The sequence below is a fragment of the Rhizoctonia solani genome, chromosome 2, assembly GCF_016906535.1.
Source record: "Rhizoctonia solani chromosome 2, complete sequence".
NCBI lineage: Eukaryota > Fungi > Basidiomycota > Agaricomycetes > Cantharellales > Ceratobasidiaceae > Rhizoctonia > Rhizoctonia solani.
The window spans coordinates 461,822-484,471 of NC_057371.1; the positions used below are offsets into that span (position 1 = coordinate 461,822).

The window sequence follows — 22,650 nt, forward strand, 5'->3', positions numbered from 1 at the left end:
GTACAGTATTTATATGCGCACACTCTTGCTTGCTTTTTTACGACGCCTTTCCAATTCTACGTTCTCGCTTTTCTCTTTTTGTCTGACTGGTCGGTTGACTTTGTTCGTCTTATCTATTATTTTGATGATGTATATGATGTCGTAGAGGTATAGCATTATGTGTTAAGGTTATGTGTTGTGTGGTGTATGTGATGGAATGGGATTGGAGGAGCACGTGATGGGTTCTTTTCTTGTGAAAGATCTAGATACGTGGTGAGGGGGAAGGGGGGCTGGGGGGGGGGGGTTTGCTTGGCGGAAGACAGGATGCGTGGTGGCCATGGAATCAGAAATGGAATGAGCGGGACACAGGAAGGAACAAGGTGATGTCCCTGGGCAAGCGTGTTTGCCAAGGTCGAAGACTTGAGCCAGTGCGGCTACGATTATTGATTAACGTGGCTACTAATACTACTGACTTGGCTTATCTTGGCTGTCATTCGCGGTCGAGCCTCGCTATCTGTGAGGCGGGCGCAGCGCATCCACATATGCGGCACCGCCACTACTTACTTTTCGCTTATCTCATCGCTCTCTCGACTCGTTTCATTAGACACACAGATACAAACATAACCATTGGGATATAACCCCCCCCCCCTTCATGTAGATAGAACTCTATTCTTGTTTTTCGAATACGAGACTCTTGCAAGTCATTCGGCTCGTCTCATAAGTCCCGCTACTACCTCCAGCCTCACCCTTCGACGTCAGGTCCTTACGACCTCACGCTATCTTATCTATGTAATGCTTCCAGGTGCTCATGAGTCTGGTACAAATTTTGCCCGTACTCATGTGTGAACTGAGAGAGCTCAAGCTGGAATACCTTGGCGTAATAATTTGGATCTCGATATTTCTGTTGTCTTGCAAAGGCACACACACATTGTCTCAGTCAACTATCAAACAATCCTCCATAACCGCGAGGCAATCTTCTCCAGACCTCCGTCATAGCCTCGCATATGTCCAGTTCTACCAGCTGCGACGTAGCAAGTTGTGCCGATCCTACACGCTCTGCATGGGAATGAATGCGAGCCCGAGTATGGTTATGAAACTCGTCAACCGAGACCTCCGATTTCTACCATTTGTAGTCTACAGTTCAAACATTTTTTCAACTTCAGTCAGGTCAAATCAATTTGTGGTTACATACATATGAATTTTCTCGCATTTGGAGCTAATGAGGACAGCGCAGACTCGGCCATTTCAAACCCTAAGCCGATGTCCAAGCATGAGATCCACGTCTCGCGGGTCATCGTAACCATAAAGACAAGAATTTTTTCTGAATCACTGCCAGTGCCCCTCGCGACCGAATAATCACATGTAAGTTGGCAGGCAACTTCAATTTCTGCCATAGCTTTAATTGTGTCCCAGGTCCCTTGAATCCATGTGGAGTGGGTGTAGTCATCTTCTGAGACTCTTTCTCGGCAAGATAAAGATAGCGGCAAGTCTTGTAAGTAGGCCTCGGTTCATGATTGGATTGCAATATACCCCTTACTTTGCTGTGGAATGACTCAGCTACGGGTAGGTATCGTAATAATGTGGAACTTCACTTGCCTTGAAATGCTAGCGCTAGTAGGAGCTGGTTCCAGCTTGGTATTTACGCCTTGCCTCCTGTGCTGCAGCTTAATGGCGAGATAAATACCAAACGCGCAAATCCATGAACGAGCATTCAACTTCAAAGGAATTCTAGATTCCCGCCTAGTCTGTTGTAACCCACCGTAGGCTAGCAGGTGAAGTCTCGTATAAAGTTGTTTCTTTACACGAGCCTGAAGCACAAGGCTGACCTTTTTCGCAAATTTTGGCTTTGAGCTGAGCTTGAATAATGCACGGGAGTTCGCTTCGTTGTATTCATATTTCAGCGCAAAGGCCAACTGATTCGCGAGAGGGTCATTAGAGGAGAACAACTCGTTGGTTGCATCTTCGATGCAAGCATAGTGCGACGAACTCAGAGCTTCAAAATCGAGGTCGTCCATCCATAAGGCCCTCGAGACATTCCTACGCCAACTTGCTGTGATTTCGAAGGTAGGCGACGACCCACAGGCTCCAGTACGAGGTCCCTCGGAGTCTGGCGCCGATTTTCGCATTGGTACTGAAATTTAACAAACCCGGATCTTTGAGGCTTTGGCTTTGATGAAACTGGGTCATTTTTTTGGAGGAGGTCGCATATTTAAGCTAGCGTGCTGGAATGAATTCAACTCCCCAGAGGTTTTGAACCGAAGCGAATCAATCGATAGGTCAACAATATACACCAGGCTAAGTCTGTAGTTAGTAATCCTTCCCATTCTCCTACCCGACGAACAAGTACTGCCAAGATGGTCAAGCACAGGAAGTAGCAGTTATATCGCTGCAGTGTGTATCTAGAGCATGTTCGGGCATTGGATGCTATAGCATATGCTAGTACGTCGAGTACGTCAAAAGAGCGTGCAAAATCCACTTGGCAGATGATTCGTTCGGCTCTTTAGATTCAGCACTATCCCAATAACTGGGGGCAGGGAACCACTGTATGATGTCGTGTGCTATGCATCCAACAGGTTTAATGGCGCCGTTGCGAGATCCCTCGCCCATTCTTTCAATACGACATACATCTCCGTTGTCAAGTAGAACGAGTAGATACTCGTGAAATAATGGCCCCCTTGTATTTCTGCAATGTTGAATTGAAGTGAACTTTGTAGATGAACGGACTTGAGGAATTTAGTTGATACCATTGCCGGACCGGACAATCGGGGTCTAGCCATAAGTCATGAAACCTCATCGCAAGTGGAAGAGCAATGTCGTGGCTAATAGAGTTTGTGACTCGCTTCATAGTATGATACAAAATTCCTCGGTCTCTCAACTTGCTCTCGGGTGACAACTTCTGGCCTGCCAAAGGGGAATCCCATGACAATCTACTTGTACTGTGTAATAAAAGAGCAGGATATTAACAGGAGTAGGCAAGAGCGATACAGTAGGTTATAATGGCTGGGACGTTGTGGTAGGTGGGTATTGGGGCTGCTCTGAATGAATGGAAGGTTGTGCGATGGTGAGTACCCCGAACCCTAGGGACTTTGACCTCACCGTTCGGAATTCGGCCCTGTTTGAGGGCGCGAATCACCGCTGCTACTGTATATGGTTCCTGAGACCCATGACCTTGACACATGAACACCGCTATGCCTCATTCCGCGACACTCTGGTAAAGTCCCAGTTGTGTGCCCCGTTGCTGGGTGGTCCACAACTCGCAATCTATAATCTGACCAGGGATCCAAAAACGATATCCTATCAACTCCTTTCCAATACTTAGGAGATAAAACAATGTCGATATTGATGGGAACAGTGGATGACATGAGTCAGATGGTCGTTGTCGGCAAGACTCAAATTCTCCGCCAGAGCACTGCTTCTAGCCCTAACAAGGCTCTCAAGGCCTGCGAAGTCGCGCGGGGCCAGCCTTCCAAGGAACAAAGAACGCCCCCGACCACCGGTGCACTTACGAGCTAACTTTTTTTAATGAATAGCCTATATATACTTGATCCATAGATTCTCCACGATTGCTCTATACTCTACCAATATTGTGGAAGCTTTTGGGCGTGGTAAAATACCCACGATTCCCAGAATACTCGCTAGACTCCATAGAGTCTTAGTGGCATTTATGCTATTTTAAGAAATTAATTTGACATTTATCAGGCGGTTAGGTAAGACCTTAATGACAAAAACACCCGGAACTAACCTACAAGATCAAACAGGCTATAATAAACGGACAGCCATGAAGCAAAGCATTATCACCGAGTGGAATTCGATTCAGAGCCGTTATGACGCTATATATGTCTAAGTTTATAAGTTGTGATGTAGTAAGCTGTGTCAATCTAACGTATCTACATGCGCATTTATCCGGCCCTGAAACGAGACGCAGAGTTTTTCGATTGATGTCTACTCAAAGTTCGCCTTATACCTCTAATCAACGGCGTGGCTCGTCGCCCGCGTAGAGTCACGACAAGAGGTTATTCGCCAGGATATATACCAGTCACCTGTGGCCTCTGACCGACACATGACCCATATCGTGCTCAGTACTACCCGCGTCGGCAGTTATACACAACTTCCGACCTTTCTGGTCCGCCCACCCGGCCCATGAGCCTCCCTTGCGTCTCCATGTACCAGTCTTCCCTTAACCATTACATATAATTGGACAAATCATTGGTATTTCCCAACCAAAATAGGAATTATAATTCTTGAGGCTGGATATCTTGCTCGGCTCAAATTGCGATCGCTGAGTCAGCATCCGTGTCCTGCCTCGGCGCTTTGCCCCGACCCAGAAGGCGGTCATTAGTAAACTAATATTACGTGCTCCACTCGTTCCACGACTATCTGTGACTGCAGCTGGTCCATGAGACAGTTGTCCAGAACGTTGTTTGGCCCGGATACTTAATAATACTTAGCTGCCGACTTGAAGGCGCTCATAAATTTATACATGACAACGAATGATCCCAAGTGGACTCCAGACGTACAGCTCGAGTCGATTGGGTCAGGTGTCTAGCCAAAGGACACTTCATTGATCGGACTATATTCATTAACTATAGATGTCCAGAGCATCTTTGGCTCTTGCGAAACTTTGAAATCTGTGTTCATTTATTAAATGGTCAAACCCGAACTTGCCGGCCATCATGTTTGCCCTGCAACTCTCACCTCGATCTAGATAATCCTATGTGTGAATTTAGCGCACATCGGTCGCCGGGGACCCTCGCCGTAAATACTACATTTTAGATTTTTGCCTCCGGGCCATCGTTGCCGCTCGGACCAATTTCTCCGGTACCACCCAGCTTATCAAGTCTAGTGTTGTGCATCCCGTACAGCTATCCGAGTGGATAGGATACGCGGCCCTTAACGTCACCAAACCGGTAGAGTGGTACTTGGGCACGAACGGTATGTACGACGATCGTGAAGATGCGTATTCTTGCGAACCCCATGATTCAGGTTGTGCAGGACCTCGCCACTCTGTGTACCAGGGAATTTCGTGAGATTTCTCGGGAGGGAAGAAAAAGACATTATGGCTAAGCTATATTTAACTATATTTATTTTGTGCCTTTACAAGTATATGTTCAGATATGCCAGCGCCAACTACAGATTCAAGTTTGTGATGCGTTGCCGCAGCCATATCCAGGTCACGTTCGTGTAAATCTATGAAAACGAAATGGGCGCTTGCTGCCTGTCCCCAACATCCAAGACGCTTCGTACAGCCTCAGAGCCCCTCCACTGACCCCGCTCAGATTCCGTTGTGGCCGGGGGTCACAGTGGCACTCTAGAGCCGGCCTATTCCGTCCGAATCCGTTGATGGACCTCGGGCGCTTTACGCGATCTACCACGCTATCCATTGGTCCCAAGGAGCACCGCGCCGCTCTGTCGAGAAAATGGCCGGCATAATCGGAGTCCAAGCGCTCAAATAATGCGTATTCCATCTTGTATGAGTGTCGCTTGGACTATAAAACTCGGGGTGATAGTGGGCTTACTTTCACCACTCCAGCTCACTGCTTCCTACAGCTTCCCAACTTCTGTTCAGCTTCTATAATGGCACAGTTTCCTCAGCCCCGCCTTGTCACCTCGACAAGTTTGCCTTCTCAATATGTTTGCCTGATATCCGAGCATATACCGGCAAGGTCTTTGCTCTCAAACACAATCCCCATCACCTTCCAGCAGCGCACGAGGCTTACGAAAGCTTCGATACTTATGGTATATCTTTCACCAAATATGTACACGCTATTTACTTATACCTGTTTCATCTGAAAAGGGATTCATACCGGGTCTAAACGCCAGCGCTTCTTCGATTATGACTTTGGATTGATGAGCGCCCTGTGCTTTGCCGACGCTGACTTTCCACACTTGCGCACTGCCATAGAACTAGTGCTATGGCTCTTCTCAGTGAGTCGAGATGAAAGCCGCCAATAGCCAATCACTGACGAGAGAATAAAGTTTGACGACATGATTGATCGAGGAGCTCTTAATAATATCCAAAGGATGAAAAATGCTGTTGATGTTACCATGAAGGTACTTCGGGATCCAAGCACTCCTCCCCCAAAGTTCAAAGTTGCTGCAGTGCTCCAAAGGTAGGAAGACTTCCTACGAGTTCATCTGTTCACCAACTCATATGCTCACTTCTTGTAGCTGTTTCCATCGTATGCGCCAAGACGGAGGTGATGGAACGCTCCGACGCTTCATTGATGCAACGGATCAATATACTCAAAGGTCTTTAGAGCAACAAGTCAACAAGTCCACCGAACGAATCCCGACTGTTAATGAGTATATTCAACACCGAAGGGAGGCGTCTGCAATGATGACAGCTTTGGGTGAGTACATGTAACATTCTTTGATAGAGTGTCACTAAGTAGCTCGTGACGCACAGCCGTGCTTGAGTACACACTCGAGCTCAATCTCCCAGATGAGGTGGCCAACAACTCTGTAGTGATAGAGTTAGGTATTGCTGGAAGCGACATATTAAACTGGGCCAACGATATTTATTCATTCCCGGTTAGTCGCAGTCAAAGAGCTTTTTCATAAAACTCCGCCTCATTAACGCGCCTCACAGGTCGAGTTTGCACGGGGTGATGTGCACAACTTTGTAAGCGTCGCGATGGAGCATATGGACGTCGCGATGGAGCATATGGACCTCGGGGTAGAGGATGCCATCGCATACGTAGATCAGCGTATACGCGACCGTGTGGATGAATACGTTGCTACCAAGAATAAGCTGCCGAAATTTGGGCCTGGCCTAGATGAACAAGCTGCTCGGTATATTCAAGGGATCGAGTACTTTGTCCAGGGATTCATCGATTGGTCATTTATTACACCTCGTAAGTAGTCCTTTGTTCACCCCCAATGCGAGTACTATGCTAATTAGTCTGAAAGGCTATTTTGGCGATGAAGCGAAGAAAGTAAAAGAGACGGGCGTTGTGAAACTCGTAGCTCCAATTGCGCTAGACGCGCCTTTACATGTTGAAGCTTGAAACAGTTATTGGATACGTTGGAATTTTGTGTTCGGCGTATGTATGCGTATCGTGTATAGGATCGGTGTGTATGTTTTATGTATTTTCTTATCATTTCTATATAATTAGTCAATAATCTTTTGGGAATTCTACATTCATTTTCTAAATCGCAAGATGCAGTCATACCCATCATTACCCACGGTCCCGTGATCAACCTCATGTTTGCAGCGAGCCTCTACCGAATGGAGGCTCCGGGTTCCTATGCACTATGCCTTCCTGGTAGGGCTCGTTTATATGTCATGGAGTTTAGGGGCGACCGATGGCTCTGTTGGTGATATGGATTGTGGAGCGCTGGAGTCGAAGCACAAGCACATTTCAGTGCGCTCGGCCACTTTCAGTGCATCTCGCTCTGAATGGGGAATCCAGGACAATATGGTTCCATGTGACAAATACAATACCCCCCCAAACTTATGCTACGCGTTCCTAGGCTCCCTAGAGAGGAAGCTCGGATCGCTTTGTATGGTGGTATTTACGGTTGCAGAATTGCATGTTGTGCGGTAATTTGAGCTTGCTCTCTGTGAACTCGCTCAACAAGTGATGCAAGAGCTCCTCGAGAAAAGTAGTAAATTCAACAAATTTAGCTAGCATAGCTACGTGGTATGGTTTGATCTAAACCTACATCAGTTTTCCGTACAAAGCTATGAGCCTACATGGATATAAGGTACCCATCGGCTAAACTCCTTTTCTCCAACCTTGCGTCGCAACTCTGCAATCGCATCATGTAGAGCCTTCCCTGCTTCTCCATTTCCAATCCTTCTGTCTTTCATCAGCTGCGCATATACCCTATCGGCTACTAGGGGTGCATCTTCATCATATACCGACCACATCGTGGCGATAACGCTTGAGTATCCAGCCATCAGCATGCCTGAAGCAAGGTGAATAGCTTCGTCAGGAAGTTTCTCGTCGCCCGTCGCTGTCTGACAAGCCGAGAGGAACGCCAGACCTTTGCTTTTGAACGATCTTTGGTTGATCGAGGCCAGATCCAAGGTGCCGTCATGGAGAAAGAATCCGCTATCAGTTGGGTCCTGAACGTTCTGGTGAGCATGGCAAGCGAGGTGAACCCATTCGTGTTGTTCCATCGCTTCGAGCACGGTTGTTGTGGTTGCTTGATCTCCAAATAGCTCCAAGTACTCGACCCTCCCTTTTATATGGCTTACAACGTACTCGAGCTCCTTGGCAGTTCCTGGTAATGGTTGGTGACCTGGCGTGGCATCTTGCCCGATGACAAGTACTCGGGAACTGCTCAATGTACGGGGAACTGACGAGAGTAGAGCAGTAAGAGTAGGGGTGTAGGAGGATATAACGTAGTCAAACACTCGCGATCGTGGCCGATCATAATCGCCGGCGGCATGCAATGGCAGGAAAGACAATGCACCAGTAGGACACCATGTTACATGCCGGATCATATTTTCGGTTTCATCAACGTTCTTCTCTCAAAGCATATTCAGCAAGATACCAATCGTATGGGTTGGCCAAACGTACCATATCCTAAGAAATCTAGTACTGGCTTCACAACGCTGTACCAGAGGTCTGCCAAGACATTTTTGAAATCCACTTCTTCCTCTTGTACGGGCCGGCGCTCAACTCCCCGTTCGATCGATTGCTTATTCCTTATCGACTTTTCCATTTCAGAGTAGGTATGCTGAGCCTTGTTCCAATTAAAGTCGGGGAGCGGAACATGAATAATTTCATTGCATTCAGGTATGACCAAAGTGCGTCACAACGGGTTTCTTCGCAATTCACAGTGACGATGGGTCCGAATCGAGCGGCCCGATTTAAACTATCGCTCACTGGGCGGAGAAAGTCTTCAAAGCTCGGCATTTTGCGTGTTTCGGCCACTAGATCGTTATATTCAATAGCCAGACGATGGCGATCCGCAGAGACCGAACTTGAGTGAGATGGGGATTCTGAATTTGCATGGTGTAGCTGGTGAGAAACCGAGCGGAGTTGAATTGCAAGTTCTGGATGAGACAATTCGAGGCTTTCTAGTGGAGAACGAAGCATAAGACTTTGGTTCCAAACAACACATCGTGCATGCTCAAGCCACTCAAGTGCTAAGCTGTACTCGACGACAAAATAGCAGCAGAAGCAGCTCGTACGCCGACACTCTTTGCTGACAATAGGTCATGATATCTCTGAGAAGCAGTAGTGCCAAGCCAGATGAAATGAGGCAGAAGCCCTATTGTCGCACGAAACGCTTCGATACAGTTAAGATAGCTATGTTTAGATGCGAGCTTCGCCCAATTGAGAGCATGGTTAAATACATCACGCGGTGCGCCATTCAGAAGTTGGGAAGCTTTTCTGAAGGAATCAAGAGATACTTTCAAATGTGAAAGATCATGTGTGCTGATATCGGTAATGGTATGAAGTGGCCCAATTGTAGTGTCGCGAAGATAAATGCGGATGACCATCGGGAGTCAGGCTAAGTGCGTTGGAGTGACATTCGATTGCTTTGTCGAGATCGGAGAGTGCACCTATGCGTTCGTATCGATCCCCATATGACACCCCCAGAGCAGCATACCGGCGTGGTAAGTCTGGGTGACCTTCAGGGGTAAGTGAAAGTGCACGAGAGTCCAGTTCAATTGCCTTTTCAAGGTCAGCAGGTTCATCCAGGTGTCGATACCTATCGGTGTATGATGCTCCTAGATCAGCATGTCGGCGTGCAAAGTGTGTGACCCTCGGGAGTGAGTTCAAGAGCAATAGACCTGCACTCAAGTGCTTTCTCGAGATCAGCAAGTTTACCTAGGCGTCGATATCGATCACTATACACCCCTCCTAGGTCGGTATGCCACGCGGGAGATGCGGATGGCCTTCGGGGGCAAGCTTGAGCGCACAAGAATTACATTTGATGGATTCTCGAGGTCAGTAAGCTCGCCCAGGCGTCGGTATCGGTCGCTGTATGAACTCCCTAGATCAGCATATCGGGATGGCAAATCTGAATGACCCTCTGGAGTAAGTTGAGGGCACGAAGAAGTGTTCAACTGCGTTGTCGAGGTCGGTTATTTTACCCATGCGTCGATAACGATCGCCATAAGAAACCCCAAGAGTTGCATGGCGCATTTGCAGGTGTGGGTGGCCGTTAGGAGTAAGATGGAGTGCCTTGGTCCCATACTCGATCGCTTTGTCCATGTCATCGAGCTCTCCCAAGCGTTGGTATCGGTCAATGTGCGATACTCCTAAATCAGCATAGCGGCGTGGCAAATCAGTGTCCTTCAGGATGAGGTGAGTGCGTGAGAATTGAATTCAATTGATTTTTCGAGGTCACCGAGCTCTCCAGGCGCCGATATCGGTCAGTATATGAGGCTCCCAGATCAGCATGTCGGCGTGGTAGTACCGGGTGACCCTGGGGAGTAAGCTTGAGTGCACAAGATAAACATTCGATTGTTTTCTCGAGGTCGGTGAGCTCGCCCAAGCGTCGATAACGATCGCTATATGACGCTCCTAGAGCAGAATGCCGGAATTGCAACTCTGGGTGGCCATCGGGAGTAAGTGCCAGTGCGCGATGCTCACATTTGATCGACTCTTCGAGGTCAACAAGGTCTCCCAGGCGTCGGTATCGATCGCTATATGAGGCTCCTAGGGCGGCATGTCGAGATGGCATCTCTGAGTGACCATCGGGAGTGAGGGCGAGTGCGCGAGAGTTATATTCGACTACCTTTTTGAGGTCCTCGAGTTCGCCCTGACGTCGATATCGGTCACCGTATGACGCTCCTAGAGCAGCGTGCCGGCGTGACAAGTCTGGGTGGTCCTCGGGAGTCAGATCGAGTGCACTAGAATCCCATTCAATCGCCTTGTCAAGGTCAGCAAGCACGCCTAGGCGCCGATATCGATCGCCATATGACGCCCCTAGATCAGCATGACGACGGGGCAAATCCGGATGGCCCTCCGGTGTGAGTTCGAGCGCACGAGACAAACACTCTATGGCTTTTTCAAGGTCAGGAAGTTCGCCTAAGCGCCGATAACGATCACTGTATGAGACTCCGAGCGCAGCGTGTCGCCGCGGTAAGTCTGGGTCACCTCGGGGGTCATATTTAGTGCAAGAGTCGCGTATTCGACCACCCTCAATGTCTTCCAACCTTCCGAAGCGCCGAAAGTGATCGAGGTGGACTTCCCATAGTATACGTAAATGTTCTTACGACCTTCCGGAGTTCGAATCAGGCACAAGTGTTCGGTCAAACCATTTCTCAAATGCTTAGATACTACCTCGACTGTCTATTTGAAAACTGGTACCCAACCGTCCCCGTTTGTGCGCTTTCCTTCTTTCTGAGACCACATAAGACACGCATCAACGCGCTTTTAATCCTACCCTGTGTCCCTCAGTTAGCTATTCGCCCGATATGGGGCAGCAAAATCCAACGCGCTTTTAATCCTACCCTGTGTCCCTCAGTTAGCTATTCGCCCGATATGGGGCAGCAAAATCTCACTTACAAACATTGCCTGGATATAGGAAGTCGTTACTCCCTTTCGGTTGGATGATTTTATTAGTTTTAAATTCTTCCCAATGGTAGTACAAGTCAGTACTTATATCAAGCTATAAATTTCTAAACCCTTGACACAACGACGTAGGCGCACTGAGTTAATCAACAAGTACTACTTCGTGGTTGAGGGCTTACCAACTCGGCTAGGCTAGCCAGTGAGTTCGGATCTAAAGCGTGTTCCTGCCTCGTGGGCCAAACAGCACGATGCTGGTAAAATCATATTTCACCTATTTTATCGATGCTTAGTGAGACGGTATAAGCTACCTCCGCTCGCCACCATATACACGGCAATGATCATATCTGCACATATCCATATACCTGTTTTTATATGTAACATTTGTGCATGCCAGGTCTCGATTATGTACAGGATTCGGCCGCGGCGCCTGTAGTTACATGCATGAGCGTTTTTTACTTTATCGCTGATTCCGGCTCAAGAACCTTTTGTGTAGTTCCTGGTGAGACTCTAAACCAACAAGAAAAAAATTCTCTGGGCGAAACTGCTGTGCGCGTTTCGTATGCTCTGAATTTATATAGAAGTGCCTGATCCGCTTCCCCGGCCGAAATGTAGACCTCTTATATAGTTATAAAACAAAACTTAAAGTAGCTTATCCTTTGCAAAATTCAAAGGTGCAAAGAAACAGGGGGAGATAATGGTGCCATTCGGTCTCATGACACCATAATCCTTTCCCCCATCTCTGCAAGAACCTGAAAAATTCAGAAGCCTCGTGAGGTTTTCACAAGGATGAGAGCTTGTCCTCCGCTTGTATGCAGCTGGAAACTAGAACCAATGTACAAACGCCCCTTTGAGAGTACATGAATGTCCCTGGATCTACTTGTACAAAACACACGCTCCCACGGGCTCCTACTAATCTCACATGATTTTTGAATAATTAGTCAAATTAGCTTCGTCATAATAAGTACTTTAGAATAAGAGGTTTGACCATCAGCGCATATACTCTGGGCTTCAGTTGTTCAAGAAAAGTGGCTTGTTATTGTTTGCACATGATTATGAAGCCCCAAAAGGCGGCCAGCCCAACGGCTTATTACGTCGTACATATAGCTCGCAGACGACACGAGGACTACCATATTACCATGTCTGAGGTTGCTATCAAATCATCTTGTTTTAACCATTCCTACAATATAGAGCCCTCTCAGTTGGGAAGCGAAAATGGCAAGATCGCTATCAACAGGTTACCACCGGAAATCTTGGCAGACATATTTTTTATTGGGACAGACTGCGATCGCGGGATCTGGGGCTCTGAGCCGCAAATAATTGGCTTCCAACATACTGCTTCAGTAGGTCTCATGTGGCTTTCCCCCTTTCTTCATTGACGGTTGAATCGCGGTTCATTGTTGCATCATTCAGCATGTTTGCAGCCATTGGCGTGATGTTGCTATTAGTACTCCAAAGTTATGGAATTTTATCCATATCTTTGGCCTTCCAAACGAATACACAGCTCTTTACATCGCCCGTGCTGGAAATACACTCCTTGATGTATTGGTTGACATGTTTAAGCTCGTCCCTTTCCCTAATTTTCCCTACAACTCGTCTCTAAGCACCAAGCCGACAATAAAAATCCTTCAGTTCTTGACTAGGCATGGGGCGGGGGCTAATCGCTGGCGGTCTCTGCTTGTTCGCTTCCCGGAATCGGATCTACTGCCTATGTTTATTGGCTACTTGAATAACAATTCACCGGCCTACCTACGCTTGCTCCATTTTGAATGTGCCAGCTGGAGCTTCAACCAAACGGACGATACAGATCAGCTAATATTGGCGGATGATTTGGAAGATATTGTCAGGATCAACCCATCCCACTTTTTACTTGGATCATCGTTCCAAGATTGCGCGTACTCGAGCTGGCTTCTTTCTCTGGGAGCTTTATCTTCCCTCCGCAATGGGCATCCTTACTTACTACTTTGAGAGTGCTTTCAATTACTCCTAGTTCCCCGTACTCGACTGGCCTTACAGGTCTGTTACGATCAAACCCTCAATTAGAGTCTTTATCTCTTCAAAGCGGAGATTTTTACCGTCCAAATATACAAGATCATTCCACAATACAGCCTGTGCTTTTATCGGCTCTCCGTTCGCTTTATATTAGTGCCGTCGATAACGCGACGTGGGTTATACACGTCCTCTCAACAATCAAGGCGCCAAATCTGACCCAGCTCACCATCCAGTCCTTTAATCGCTGTGTCTTTGGAGGCAATGCGCGCGAGGAACTTGTGTCCTATTTAGCCTATGGGAGCAACACTTCCATAGGTTCTGGCAATTGGGACTCAACCTATGCGCCGGCATATCCCTCCCTCAAAAGCTTTAACACTTTCCACTTTCCCTGTAGGAAAAAGGAGTTCACTGATTTGATGAAATCGATGCCACAAATCACTCACCTCATAGCTCGTAGAAAGCAGGCTGAATGGTTGAGTGAAGCCCCGTGGATGGTACCCACACTAGAGCTACTCGAGGTTCCTCATATCTGTATTGATGGGGCCATGAAAATCTTGCGTCTCAGAGCAGAAGCGAGTACTCCGATTCAATCAATCAAGTTCCAAGGAGGATCCATTCGACTGCCAACGTCGTGCGTGAAGAATTTTGACTCTGTTGGCAACTGTGGAAACATGATGTCCCAGTACGAATATCACAGCCATGCAATTACCACAGAGGTGACAGGTGATCTGAAAAGTGTTCAGCAACGATTGGAGGACTTCAGCAAGGAATACGAAGATCGGTCCGAGTACGATTTGGAAGACAATCGCCGCGACGAGTTTTTCGATGGCGACTAGACATGGAGGAACCTGTGCGAGGTTAATCACAAATTCAATTAGCAGGCTAAGTGTATTGGGATAGGTGATGTAAGTGTACTATTTCGGTTTATAGGACATTCATTCCATTTAAATTTACCAACTTCAGCTGTACGCAGCCAGTGTGTTACAAGATATGCATTTACAAAGTTAGCTCTCACCTATGGCGGCATTCGGACAAACTCATTTGGCTCATATATGCGTATATGTATTATCCATGCGCCAGGGTTCTCCGTACCCAAAATGATCTATTTTATATTATTATACGAATACACTTGGGTTGTTTCAATATGCTCTGTTCCAGTCAACACAGGGTCAAGTAATCATTATGCACCCTGACCACAGCAATAGCTACCCGCAGAACTACTTGATTCTGCCATTGGTAGATCAAGGAACGCGGTTGGTCAAATTGCCAGGCTGAATTGATTAGGGCTGAAATGGTCGCCATGTACCAATAGTTGCCGGTACCCGTCAGTGGTTCTGGCGACGACGGCTTGCGTGAACTCGTATCGAGTAGTTATTTAGTTATTTGCCGTTTTTTTTCCAACTACTGAGTGTCAAGAATTTGATTGCTGCTTTGTGTTTCTATTTCACAGTTTGTGGGGACTTGGACTTGGCAGGCAACGTGTTTGTATGCTGTGTCTGTTACTGAATATGCCGTGAACGTTGACTGCGCTTTGGCGCTAATTCATGGATGGATGGCAAGTCAGATAAACTTCTTTAGCTGGGCGACTCGTCGAGATCGAGTCGCTAGCGCTGGAGTTTAATTTTGCCAAGATTTAGACTGAGTCTAGAGGGGCTGCGGCCTTGCATCATAGACGGTACGATCGAAAAACCTGTGCGGGTGGGGAAATATTCCCACAACGATGCCGAGGCCCATGTCACGTGATATCGAGTTACTCATCGCCAAGTTTGGCATCGGAGATGGCAAGTTTCTTTCTTCACCGGCATATGACCTCAAGTCTATTACTCGAAATAACGTAGCCCCTCCGCTCCAATGACGAATCCCATTAGGATCGAATGCATGCATCGTACTCGGCATGGTCAACAATGAGCACGTCATTCGCTTACTTTCGTGTGCCTGTAGGTGACTGCTAACTTGGCATCCAGTTTGCTGGCTCTTTTGCACTGCCCGTGGCTCGATCGAGTCGAGAGCATGGCTGCGGAAACATGCCTCGAACACTATTTTCAGCATTTATCGGAGCATTTCCGACCGCCTTAATACGGCCAATAGAGGGTGTGTTATATTTCAGGTAACGCTAACCTTGTGCTCTGCCCCTGCTCCACCTCGCCTCCACTGTGCACGTGCGAAATGTACACCCCTCGGCGCAATAACCTCCGCCTGGGCTCTCGTCATTTCCGTACCTGCAAAGTCGTCATTTTGGTCCAAGTTTGGAGGCTCGACACCGTCATTCCCATGATCGTCAAGTATATAACAGACCTTGACGCTGCAAGTTTTTCATCACTTACAAGTCGAGCATTCAGCCTTTTTCAGCCTACTTTGGGTATCTTAACTCAGTTTAATCCCCTTAAATCGATATAATGTACTCGATCCGCTTTATCTCGGCTCTCTTTGCTGCCTCTGCTGCAGTTCAGGCATCGCCAATTGTTCCTCGTCAAGATTATCTCACTGGTCTCGTTCAGGCGCTTAATTCGGCCAATCTAACAACTCTCGTTGCAGTCCTCGCTCCATGGGCTACTACGGAGCAGGGCCAACAGGTTGTCAACAATCTCCCCAACGGAAACTACACCATCCTCGCTCCATCCAATGCCGTAAGCACTTATTTCAAATTACATGCATATGTCTGAAACTTACTGCGGTCTTTATTTTAGGCATTCGAGCCTGTTCTCCCTGGCTTGCAAGCTGACAACTCATCCGTCGGCCCTATCCTCTCCTACCATGTCATCAATGGATCGTACCCGGCAGATCTCATTGCACCTGCTCGCTCTCATTCCATTGCTCCGACACTCTTGACCGATGGTGCCTACGTCAACCTTGGTGGATTGCCTCAAGTCCAGGTGTGTTGCTGATCTATATCGAGCCATTTTGCTCGTATTGACTAAAGTTGTCTGTACAGGTTCTCGAGAAGACCTCGGATGGTAGCGGCGTCCTTGTCCGTCGCACTATTGGTAACGCTACCGTTACTGGTACCACCACTTACCAGAACCTCATTGTCCACGTTATCAACACTGTCCTCACCCCTCCATCCGACCTCAAGGCTGCCCTCTCTACAAGCCTCGTTTCCCGTGCTCCCGGTGGATTCTCACAGCTCGGAGGTGCACTCCAGAAGGTTGGACAATTGGATGCCGTGAACGACGCAGCCAGCACACGGTACGAACCTTGAGTTATGAAAATAAGTGCTTTATTTATCTGATTTTTATTCAAGGTATTTGCCCCTATCGATGATGCCTTTGTAGCTATCAACTACCGTCGCTGGTCTCACCGACGAGCAGCTCACTTCCGTCCTCCGAAACCATGTAAGCCATCTTCATCGCTGTCCGTCTTGTCCTATCTAACTAATTGACTGAAATAGGTCATCAACAACAACGTCCTCTACTCTACCCAGCTCGCTAATACTCCCAACGCCAACGCCGCTTCCGACGCTCAACTGACTTTCTCTAACGAGGATGGCACTCTCTTCGTTTCCTATAACAACACTCGTGCCCGCGTGCTCCGTAGCGACGTGGCTGTCAAGAACGGTGTCGTCCACGTCATCGATGCTGTCTTGGCCTAAAACTCTTAATTAACTTGGGCTAACTTTTTCCTCATTCAATAATATCCTTCTATACTTTCCCACCCCCTTTTCTTCCAGATTTACGACCAATTTAATGTATGAATATGTAGTAATACGCACATGAAACTAAAACAATAGCATACGATCTTATTAGTACCTATTATCATTTCATTGTGCCAAGACGTCTGAGAACGCATGAACTATTATTCAATGCGTTGGTACTCAACTATACATTTGGTTAAGTCAAGACGACACCCAATCTTATTGTTCGAGCACGAACACTCCGAGGTCGGGCACATAGTTGAACATATCATCAAGGGCTGCTAATCAAAATTGGAATTCAATTAATGAAATGTAAATGTTCTGGGTGATGGACTTGGTGAAGGGCTTAAAAAGCTTTGTCCAGGTGATTCCTGATGACCATGTCGCATGTTGGGAGTGAAAATGCCAAAGTCCAGCCTAACTACCTTTTCAGGAGAGTAGCAAAGTGCATTGATTCGGAGTTTAGCATGATAAACGACTACAAAGGGAATAAATAATGAAATATAAAAGGGACGTGGTGTATAGTCGATAATTGAGCGTGTTAGGATAGGGTATTGGGAGAAGCGCCGGTCGACCTGCGTCTTCTAGTGGCAGTAAATAGTTTGCCTTTGTACTCCTTGTTGGGAAGAAACACTGTCGCATCCTCTGACACATGGGGGTAGAGTGCCGAAAGCTGGGATAATGTTAGGGATGCGTCCAACTCAAAGGGCGCGGAGGAGGCTTGGTCGTGAGTGACGGACGCTTGGTGGCTGTCGAAAAAGAAAACGCACAAACATGAAAAAGAGGGCTCGACTTGACAGACAATGGAAACGCACCTCGAAATGGTCATTTCGACCAGTCCCGGAAGGTCCTTCGACTCGCGGGGATCTTCAACATCAATCGCGTCTCCACACGCGATTGTTCTTCTTCGTCGTCATCGAATCCAAATCCGAAAGACGAGGCCATATCCCAGGAAAGCACCGATGAACTATTGCAGTCGGTTCGAAAATCGGATAGCCGACTTGGACTATGTAAAAGTCCGTCCAAGTCGACGTCTTGGTTGATAGACAGGTCTCCTGCATACGAATAGTCCAAGGACATTTCTCGAAGGCTGCTGCCACTATGAGTATAATGGCTCGATTTGAACGATCCAACGCGAGGGGCCGAGATCGTCGTTTCGGGCTCTGGAGGACTATGTCGAGTCCGGGCCGTAGCGGCTCTACACATACCATGGGACGAGAGTCATGAAGCACATGAGATCAAGGGGTAAACACACTCACCATCAATTTGGTATTGTTCCATAGGAAGCGTTCTTCCAAGTTTCACGCTGTCCAATATCCACAAGGCATGATACGCCTAAAACGAAGAACCCCATTTTGCTCTGCTCGGTCTCTGAACGAGTTGGACGTACCACCAGACCACGGGATTCGACATTGGAATTTACTAGCTTCGTTCGGTCGTATTTGTCGGAGTTTCGTAGCTCACTCACTGCTAGTTTAGGATCCTGTGGGGCCATTGCAGAAAGCAGTACCAGAGCCGGCGCCGGATTCCATCCTTATCTTGTCCAGCTCTCTTTCCTCCGTTTTTGACTAGAGTGTATAGGTAATTGAGTGGATGAGATCATAGTCGAGTTCGCATACATACTCCAGAGTCGTCGAACATGCTTTGGGACCGAGGGACTGAACCAGGCTGAGGGCGAACATTGCTTTATAATTAGTGAGTTACAGAACAAGCGCGAGGACTAATTACCAGCTCCTTTGAACATGGTAAGAGTTCAAGCCTAACACGTAGCGCCCGGATTCTATAGCGAGTATCCCAAATTGCAGTTGTGGTGAATGGCAAATGCCGCGTTGGTGCGTCTGTGTGTGCCAGCTTACGTCATGATCGCTGGCGCTTACCGGGAAATACTTTCCAACTCGGCCACGATCGTGCTAACTTAGTTCCTGGATGGCTCTTGCTTGATACAAACGAGGCTGTTTTTGCACAACTATGGCACCAATATGAATAGCCACACGTATCTCATATTTGTGGTCGAAACAAAACGTTGCCCAAACTCGATGATACTTCCCGAATGAGTGTATCATTGGACCCACATGGTCGACTCTGAGCTCCTCTATACCCGTATCAATGATTATCCAAGCTGCCTACCTGGAAGGTACCTTGGCAGCCCAAATGATATCTCACTCTGCCTAATGATCCCGGCTCGATGTTTCGCGTGCTCGCAACTTCGGGAAGCGACTGCCAAGGTCGGTTCTAGGAAATACATCAGCAAGTTACCATATTAGTCGACTGACGTACTACGGCCCGACGTCTCTTAGGCTTGTATTATTGTCATGCTGCTGCTGCCATGTGAAACTCGTCTTATGCCCTCCTTCCTTTACGCATATTATGGTACCCGCCGCTGCATGCGTGTGAGTCACTTGATCTTTGATGTAAACCTATTTTGTTTCTGCGTCCCTGAATAATGTACCTCGATAGAATATGAAGTCATATTAGTCGACTGACGTACTCACGGCCCGACGTCTCTTAGGCTTGTATTATTGTCATATGCTGCTGCTGCCATGTGAAACTCGTCTTATGCCCTCCTTCCTTTACGCATATTATGATGGTACCCGCCCGCTGCATGCGTGTGAGTCACTTGATCTTTGATGTAAACCTATTTTGTTTTCTGCGTCCCTGAATAATGTACCTCGATAGAAATATGAAGTCATTTATGTAACCACATCATGTGCACTTCATTTCGCCTCTTTCTCGACCATGAGGCATTTCTTGTCACCCTCCCCATACCACTCTTGGCGAACTCGAACAAGCCGGGTTCATCATAGTCACTCGAACTGTATCAGATGGTTCGCATATTCACCAAGTGTTTTCGTCCTAATTCATCGAAGATAAGGTAGGAAAGTCGTGCGGGACTGCGCCCAGAGCACCTTGGCGGGCGAGCTCAAACTAAGTATAAAGTAGAAACAGCGATGGCCATCCTCCTCACAGCACTTGTCCACATCAGCTGCTTTCTGGTTCACACCGGTCCCCAACTCTTTCGTTACTTTCGCAAAAATGAAGTCTTTCGCCCTTGTTGCTGCCGCCTTGGTCGCTCCGGCTCTCGCTGCTCCGGCTGCTATTCCAATCACCAAACTTGCTGGACCCGTCAACGAGAACTCGTACATCATCAAGCTTAAAGACGGTGTTTCTAAGGATTCCCATGTTGCTCGCCTTTTGGAATACATTGGCAACCAGGACTCTAAGGTTGTGTACAAGGCAAGTGGTTAGGTCGTTATCGTTTTTGGTAGTATCACTAATTAAGAATGTGCAGTATGATAGGGTGTTCAACGGATACGCTGGAGTCCTCAAGGGACCTATCCTCGAGTATATCCGCCGCTCTGCTGATGTTGAATACATTCAGGCGTAAGTAACTCCCGCATCAACTATTAGAGATAGGCGTTTTACCCATCGGCCTTGGGTAGTGATACCATCTACCAAATCGAGTACGAGCAAGGTGATGAATCGTTCGCCGCTCGTGAGGTTCAAGACGAATATTCTCACCTCGCTGTCGTGCCGCAAACGGTGGAGGCGTCGATATCTATGGTATTGACACCGGTATTCTGACTACCCATACTGCCTTTGGCGGTCGTGCTACTTGGGGCGCTACTTACGGCGGCTTCGCCAGCCGCGATGGCAACGGCCACGGAACTCGTACGTTCTCCTCTCTCTAGAGGTTTGTACCATGATATTAATATCAATTAATTAGACACTGCCGGTACCGCTGCTGGCTCATCGGGCTTCGGTCTTGCAACCGCATCGAACATCATCGCCGTCAAGGTCTGCTCCGATGCAGGCCAATGCGCATCCTCCAACATCATTGCTGGCGTCAACTTTGTCGCGTCTCGCTCTGCTTCGTCTGGCCGCCCAAGTGGTATGTTTCCTCTCTAGGTGTCAATACCAGACTAATACTTAGTGAACTCAAGTCGCCATCATGTCCCTTGGAGGTCCAGGGGACTCTGCTATTGACAGTGCCGTCTCAAATGCCATCGGCCGAGGCATTCACTTTAGTGTTGCCGCTGGTAACAGCAACGTCAACGCTGGAAGCACTTCTCCCGCTCGTGTCGCTGCTGCCAACACTGTCGGTGCCGTCGATAGCTCCAACCGCAAGGCTTCGTTCTCCAACTACGGTGGTGCGTGATGTTCTCGGCTAATATATATTGGATTATTCTGAAACAGAGTGTAAAATAGCCGTGCTCGATGTCTGGGCCCTCGGCGTCAACGTCCGCAGTGCATGGATCGGCAGTAACTCGGCCGTCAACACCATCTCTGGTACCTCCATGGCTGCTCCCCAGGTTGCTGGTATCCTCGCTGTGGTGATTGGAAACAAAGGCAACTCCAGCCCGGTATGTATCTATTCGTCCACTACATGGCTATCTCTTAACACGCGCTGTTTAGGCCGCTCTTTCTTCTGCTCTCAAGTCCAACGCTCAGGCTGTTGTTACCGGCGCCCCCTCTGGTACTACGTGAGTGAAGCAGATTCCATTGCGGGAACCATTATTTAATAATCTTTACGCATACAGTAACCTTAAGGCCCGTGTTTGGTAAATTAAACGATATCGAAACTGGTCTGCATGATGACGAAATGGCCGAAGTGAAAACAAATTGTATCTTCCGTACAACCCAAATTCAATCAACCAAAAAGTTACTTTTCTATACCGTGCATAGCTCTTTATAAGTGATAGTTTTAGCGGTACTGGGTGATGCAAATGAGTTATGAGGTAGGCGATTTAATGCTTGAAGGACCAATGCTATGCGACTCCTTCAAACCAGTCGTTAGCCCCTGTTGGGCCCTTCACATACACAACGACTAGGTTAGTTCCAAATTCCAGCCAAACTAACTCATGTGTTATGTGATCCTTCAAAATGGATACCACGTTCCTATAGCGGGGATGATTATACAAACTTATATCCGCGTTCTCATGCGATCGTTCGTATAATAGCTTTGGTCTAATAGAGTCTCTTGTATAATTTGCATTGTCACCATGAAAATGAATCGTGAAGACGAGAACAACAGTTGTCCCTCGGGTGTGGTATACAGTTAGATGACATAATCACTGGAATGCCCCGATCACGCCACAGAAGCTCGGCCACCACAGGCACATTCTGTCTGTCAACCAGCTCCTCCATAATCATCGGTCGCTCTAGAATACAATGCTACACAAAAAACAACTATTTCATCTGCGTTGACTTAGTTGGGCACAGGAACACCCTCACAACCGAAAGAACCCCCGTTTTAATATCCTGATACTCCGAACCGGCATATATTATTCGATGCACATGGTCAACTGAACAACTTATTATGCCTTTGTGCCTTTTTCACTCTTCGTAGAACTTGCCTGGCCAATATTTGATTCACAATGACTTGTCCGACAGGTGAACCATATGACCGTTACCGCTCCAAGCTTTTGTATGCTTCTACTACAAAAGCGTCAGCGCCAAGTCGATTATCAATGCTCAGGCATCAGCATATCTCGTGACTCGTATATGAGATTCTACATATTCCCAGCTAGTGCCGCTATCAAACGTTGTCCTGGCCCATATGTGACCGCTTTT

General features: G+C 47.6%; 9 protein-coding genes across 9 annotated transcripts; 5 read left to right on the top strand and 4 right to left on the bottom strand.

Moving 5' to 3' along the window:
• Nucleotides 1-1,512: 1,512 nt before the first annotated feature.
• RhiXN_04746 (uncharacterized protein) lies at nucleotides 1,513-2,105 on the bottom strand (the record flags this gene model as incomplete). Its single annotated transcript, XM_043324562.1, has 2 exons — nucleotides 1,513-1,515; nucleotides 1,572-2,105. The coding sequence occupies 2 exons, from the start codon at nucleotides 2,103-2,105 to the stop codon at nucleotides 1,513-1,515; spliced, it is 537 nt and encodes a 178-aa protein (XP_043176981.1).
• A 1,204-nt stretch (nucleotides 2,106-3,309) lies between these two features.
• RhiXN_04747 (uncharacterized protein) lies at nucleotides 3,310-3,635 on the top strand (the record flags this gene model as incomplete). Its single annotated transcript, XM_043324563.1, has 2 exons — nucleotides 3,310-3,475; nucleotides 3,532-3,635. 2 exons carry the CDS (start codon nucleotides 3,310-3,312, stop codon nucleotides 3,633-3,635), a joined length of 270 nt encoding a protein of 89 aa, XP_043176982.1.
• Nucleotides 3,636-5,431: 1,796 nt separating this feature from the next.
• Nucleotides 5,432-6,986, top strand: RhiXN_04748 (terpene synthase; the record flags this gene model as incomplete). Its single annotated transcript, XM_043324564.1, has 8 exons — nucleotides 5,432-5,447; nucleotides 5,527-5,715; nucleotides 5,774-5,904; nucleotides 5,956-6,089; nucleotides 6,148-6,329; nucleotides 6,386-6,510; nucleotides 6,569-6,833; nucleotides 6,889-6,986. 8 exons carry the CDS (start codon nucleotides 5,432-5,434, stop codon nucleotides 6,984-6,986), a joined length of 1,140 nt encoding a protein of 379 aa, XP_043176983.1.
• A 677-nt stretch (nucleotides 6,987-7,663) lies between these two features.
• On the bottom strand, nucleotides 7,664-8,652 carry RhiXN_04749 (CHAT domain protein; the record flags this gene model as incomplete). Its single annotated transcript, XM_043324565.1, has 2 exons — nucleotides 7,664-8,457; nucleotides 8,508-8,652. 2 exons carry the CDS (start codon nucleotides 8,650-8,652, stop codon nucleotides 7,664-7,666), a joined length of 939 nt encoding a protein of 312 aa, XP_043176984.1.
• Nucleotides 8,653-9,362: 710 nt separating this feature from the next.
• On the bottom strand, nucleotides 9,363-11,054 carry RhiXN_04750 (TPR-2 domain-containing protein; the record flags this gene model as incomplete). The annotated part of the gene is made up of 5 exons (XM_043324566.1): nucleotides 9,363-9,743; nucleotides 9,794-9,920; nucleotides 9,970-10,235; nucleotides 10,291-10,941; nucleotides 10,995-11,054. 5 exons carry the CDS (start codon nucleotides 11,052-11,054, stop codon nucleotides 9,363-9,365), a joined length of 1,485 nt encoding a protein of 494 aa, XP_043176985.1.
• A 1,541-nt stretch (nucleotides 11,055-12,595) lies between these two features.
• Nucleotides 12,596-14,284, top strand: RhiXN_04751 (F-box-like protein; the record flags this gene model as incomplete). The annotated part of the gene is made up of 3 exons (XM_043324567.1): nucleotides 12,596-12,799; nucleotides 12,870-13,351; nucleotides 13,447-14,284. 3 exons carry the CDS (start codon nucleotides 12,596-12,598, stop codon nucleotides 14,282-14,284), a joined length of 1,524 nt encoding a protein of 507 aa, XP_043176986.1.
• A 1,560-nt stretch (nucleotides 14,285-15,844) lies between these two features.
• Nucleotides 15,845-17,037, top strand: RhiXN_04752 (Fasciclin domain-containing protein; the record flags this gene model as incomplete). Its single annotated transcript, XM_043324568.1, has 5 exons — nucleotides 15,845-16,075; nucleotides 16,136-16,321; nucleotides 16,381-16,611; nucleotides 16,721-16,780; nucleotides 16,837-17,037. The coding sequence occupies 5 exons, from the start codon at nucleotides 15,845-15,847 to the stop codon at nucleotides 17,035-17,037; spliced, it is 909 nt and encodes a 302-aa protein (XP_043176987.1).
• Nucleotides 17,038-17,904: 867 nt separating this feature from the next.
• Nucleotides 17,905-18,574, bottom strand: RhiXN_04753 (uncharacterized protein; the record flags this gene model as incomplete). The annotated part of the gene is made up of 3 exons (XM_043324569.1): nucleotides 17,905-18,277; nucleotides 18,335-18,414; nucleotides 18,470-18,574. The coding sequence occupies 3 exons, from the start codon at nucleotides 18,572-18,574 to the stop codon at nucleotides 17,905-17,907; spliced, it is 558 nt and encodes a 185-aa protein (XP_043176988.1).
• Nucleotides 18,575-20,112: 1,538 nt separating this feature from the next.
• RhiXN_04754 (subtilisin-like protease 8) lies at nucleotides 20,113-21,564 on the top strand (the record flags this gene model as incomplete). The annotated part of the gene is made up of 8 exons (XM_043324570.1): nucleotides 20,113-20,301; nucleotides 20,369-20,460; nucleotides 20,520-20,572; nucleotides 20,626-20,748; nucleotides 20,804-20,968; nucleotides 21,021-21,227; nucleotides 21,286-21,440; nucleotides 21,493-21,564. The coding sequence occupies 8 exons, from the start codon at nucleotides 20,113-20,115 to the stop codon at nucleotides 21,562-21,564; spliced, it is 1,056 nt and encodes a 351-aa protein (XP_043176989.1).
• Between the last annotated feature and the right edge of the window lie 1,086 nt (nucleotides 21,565-22,650).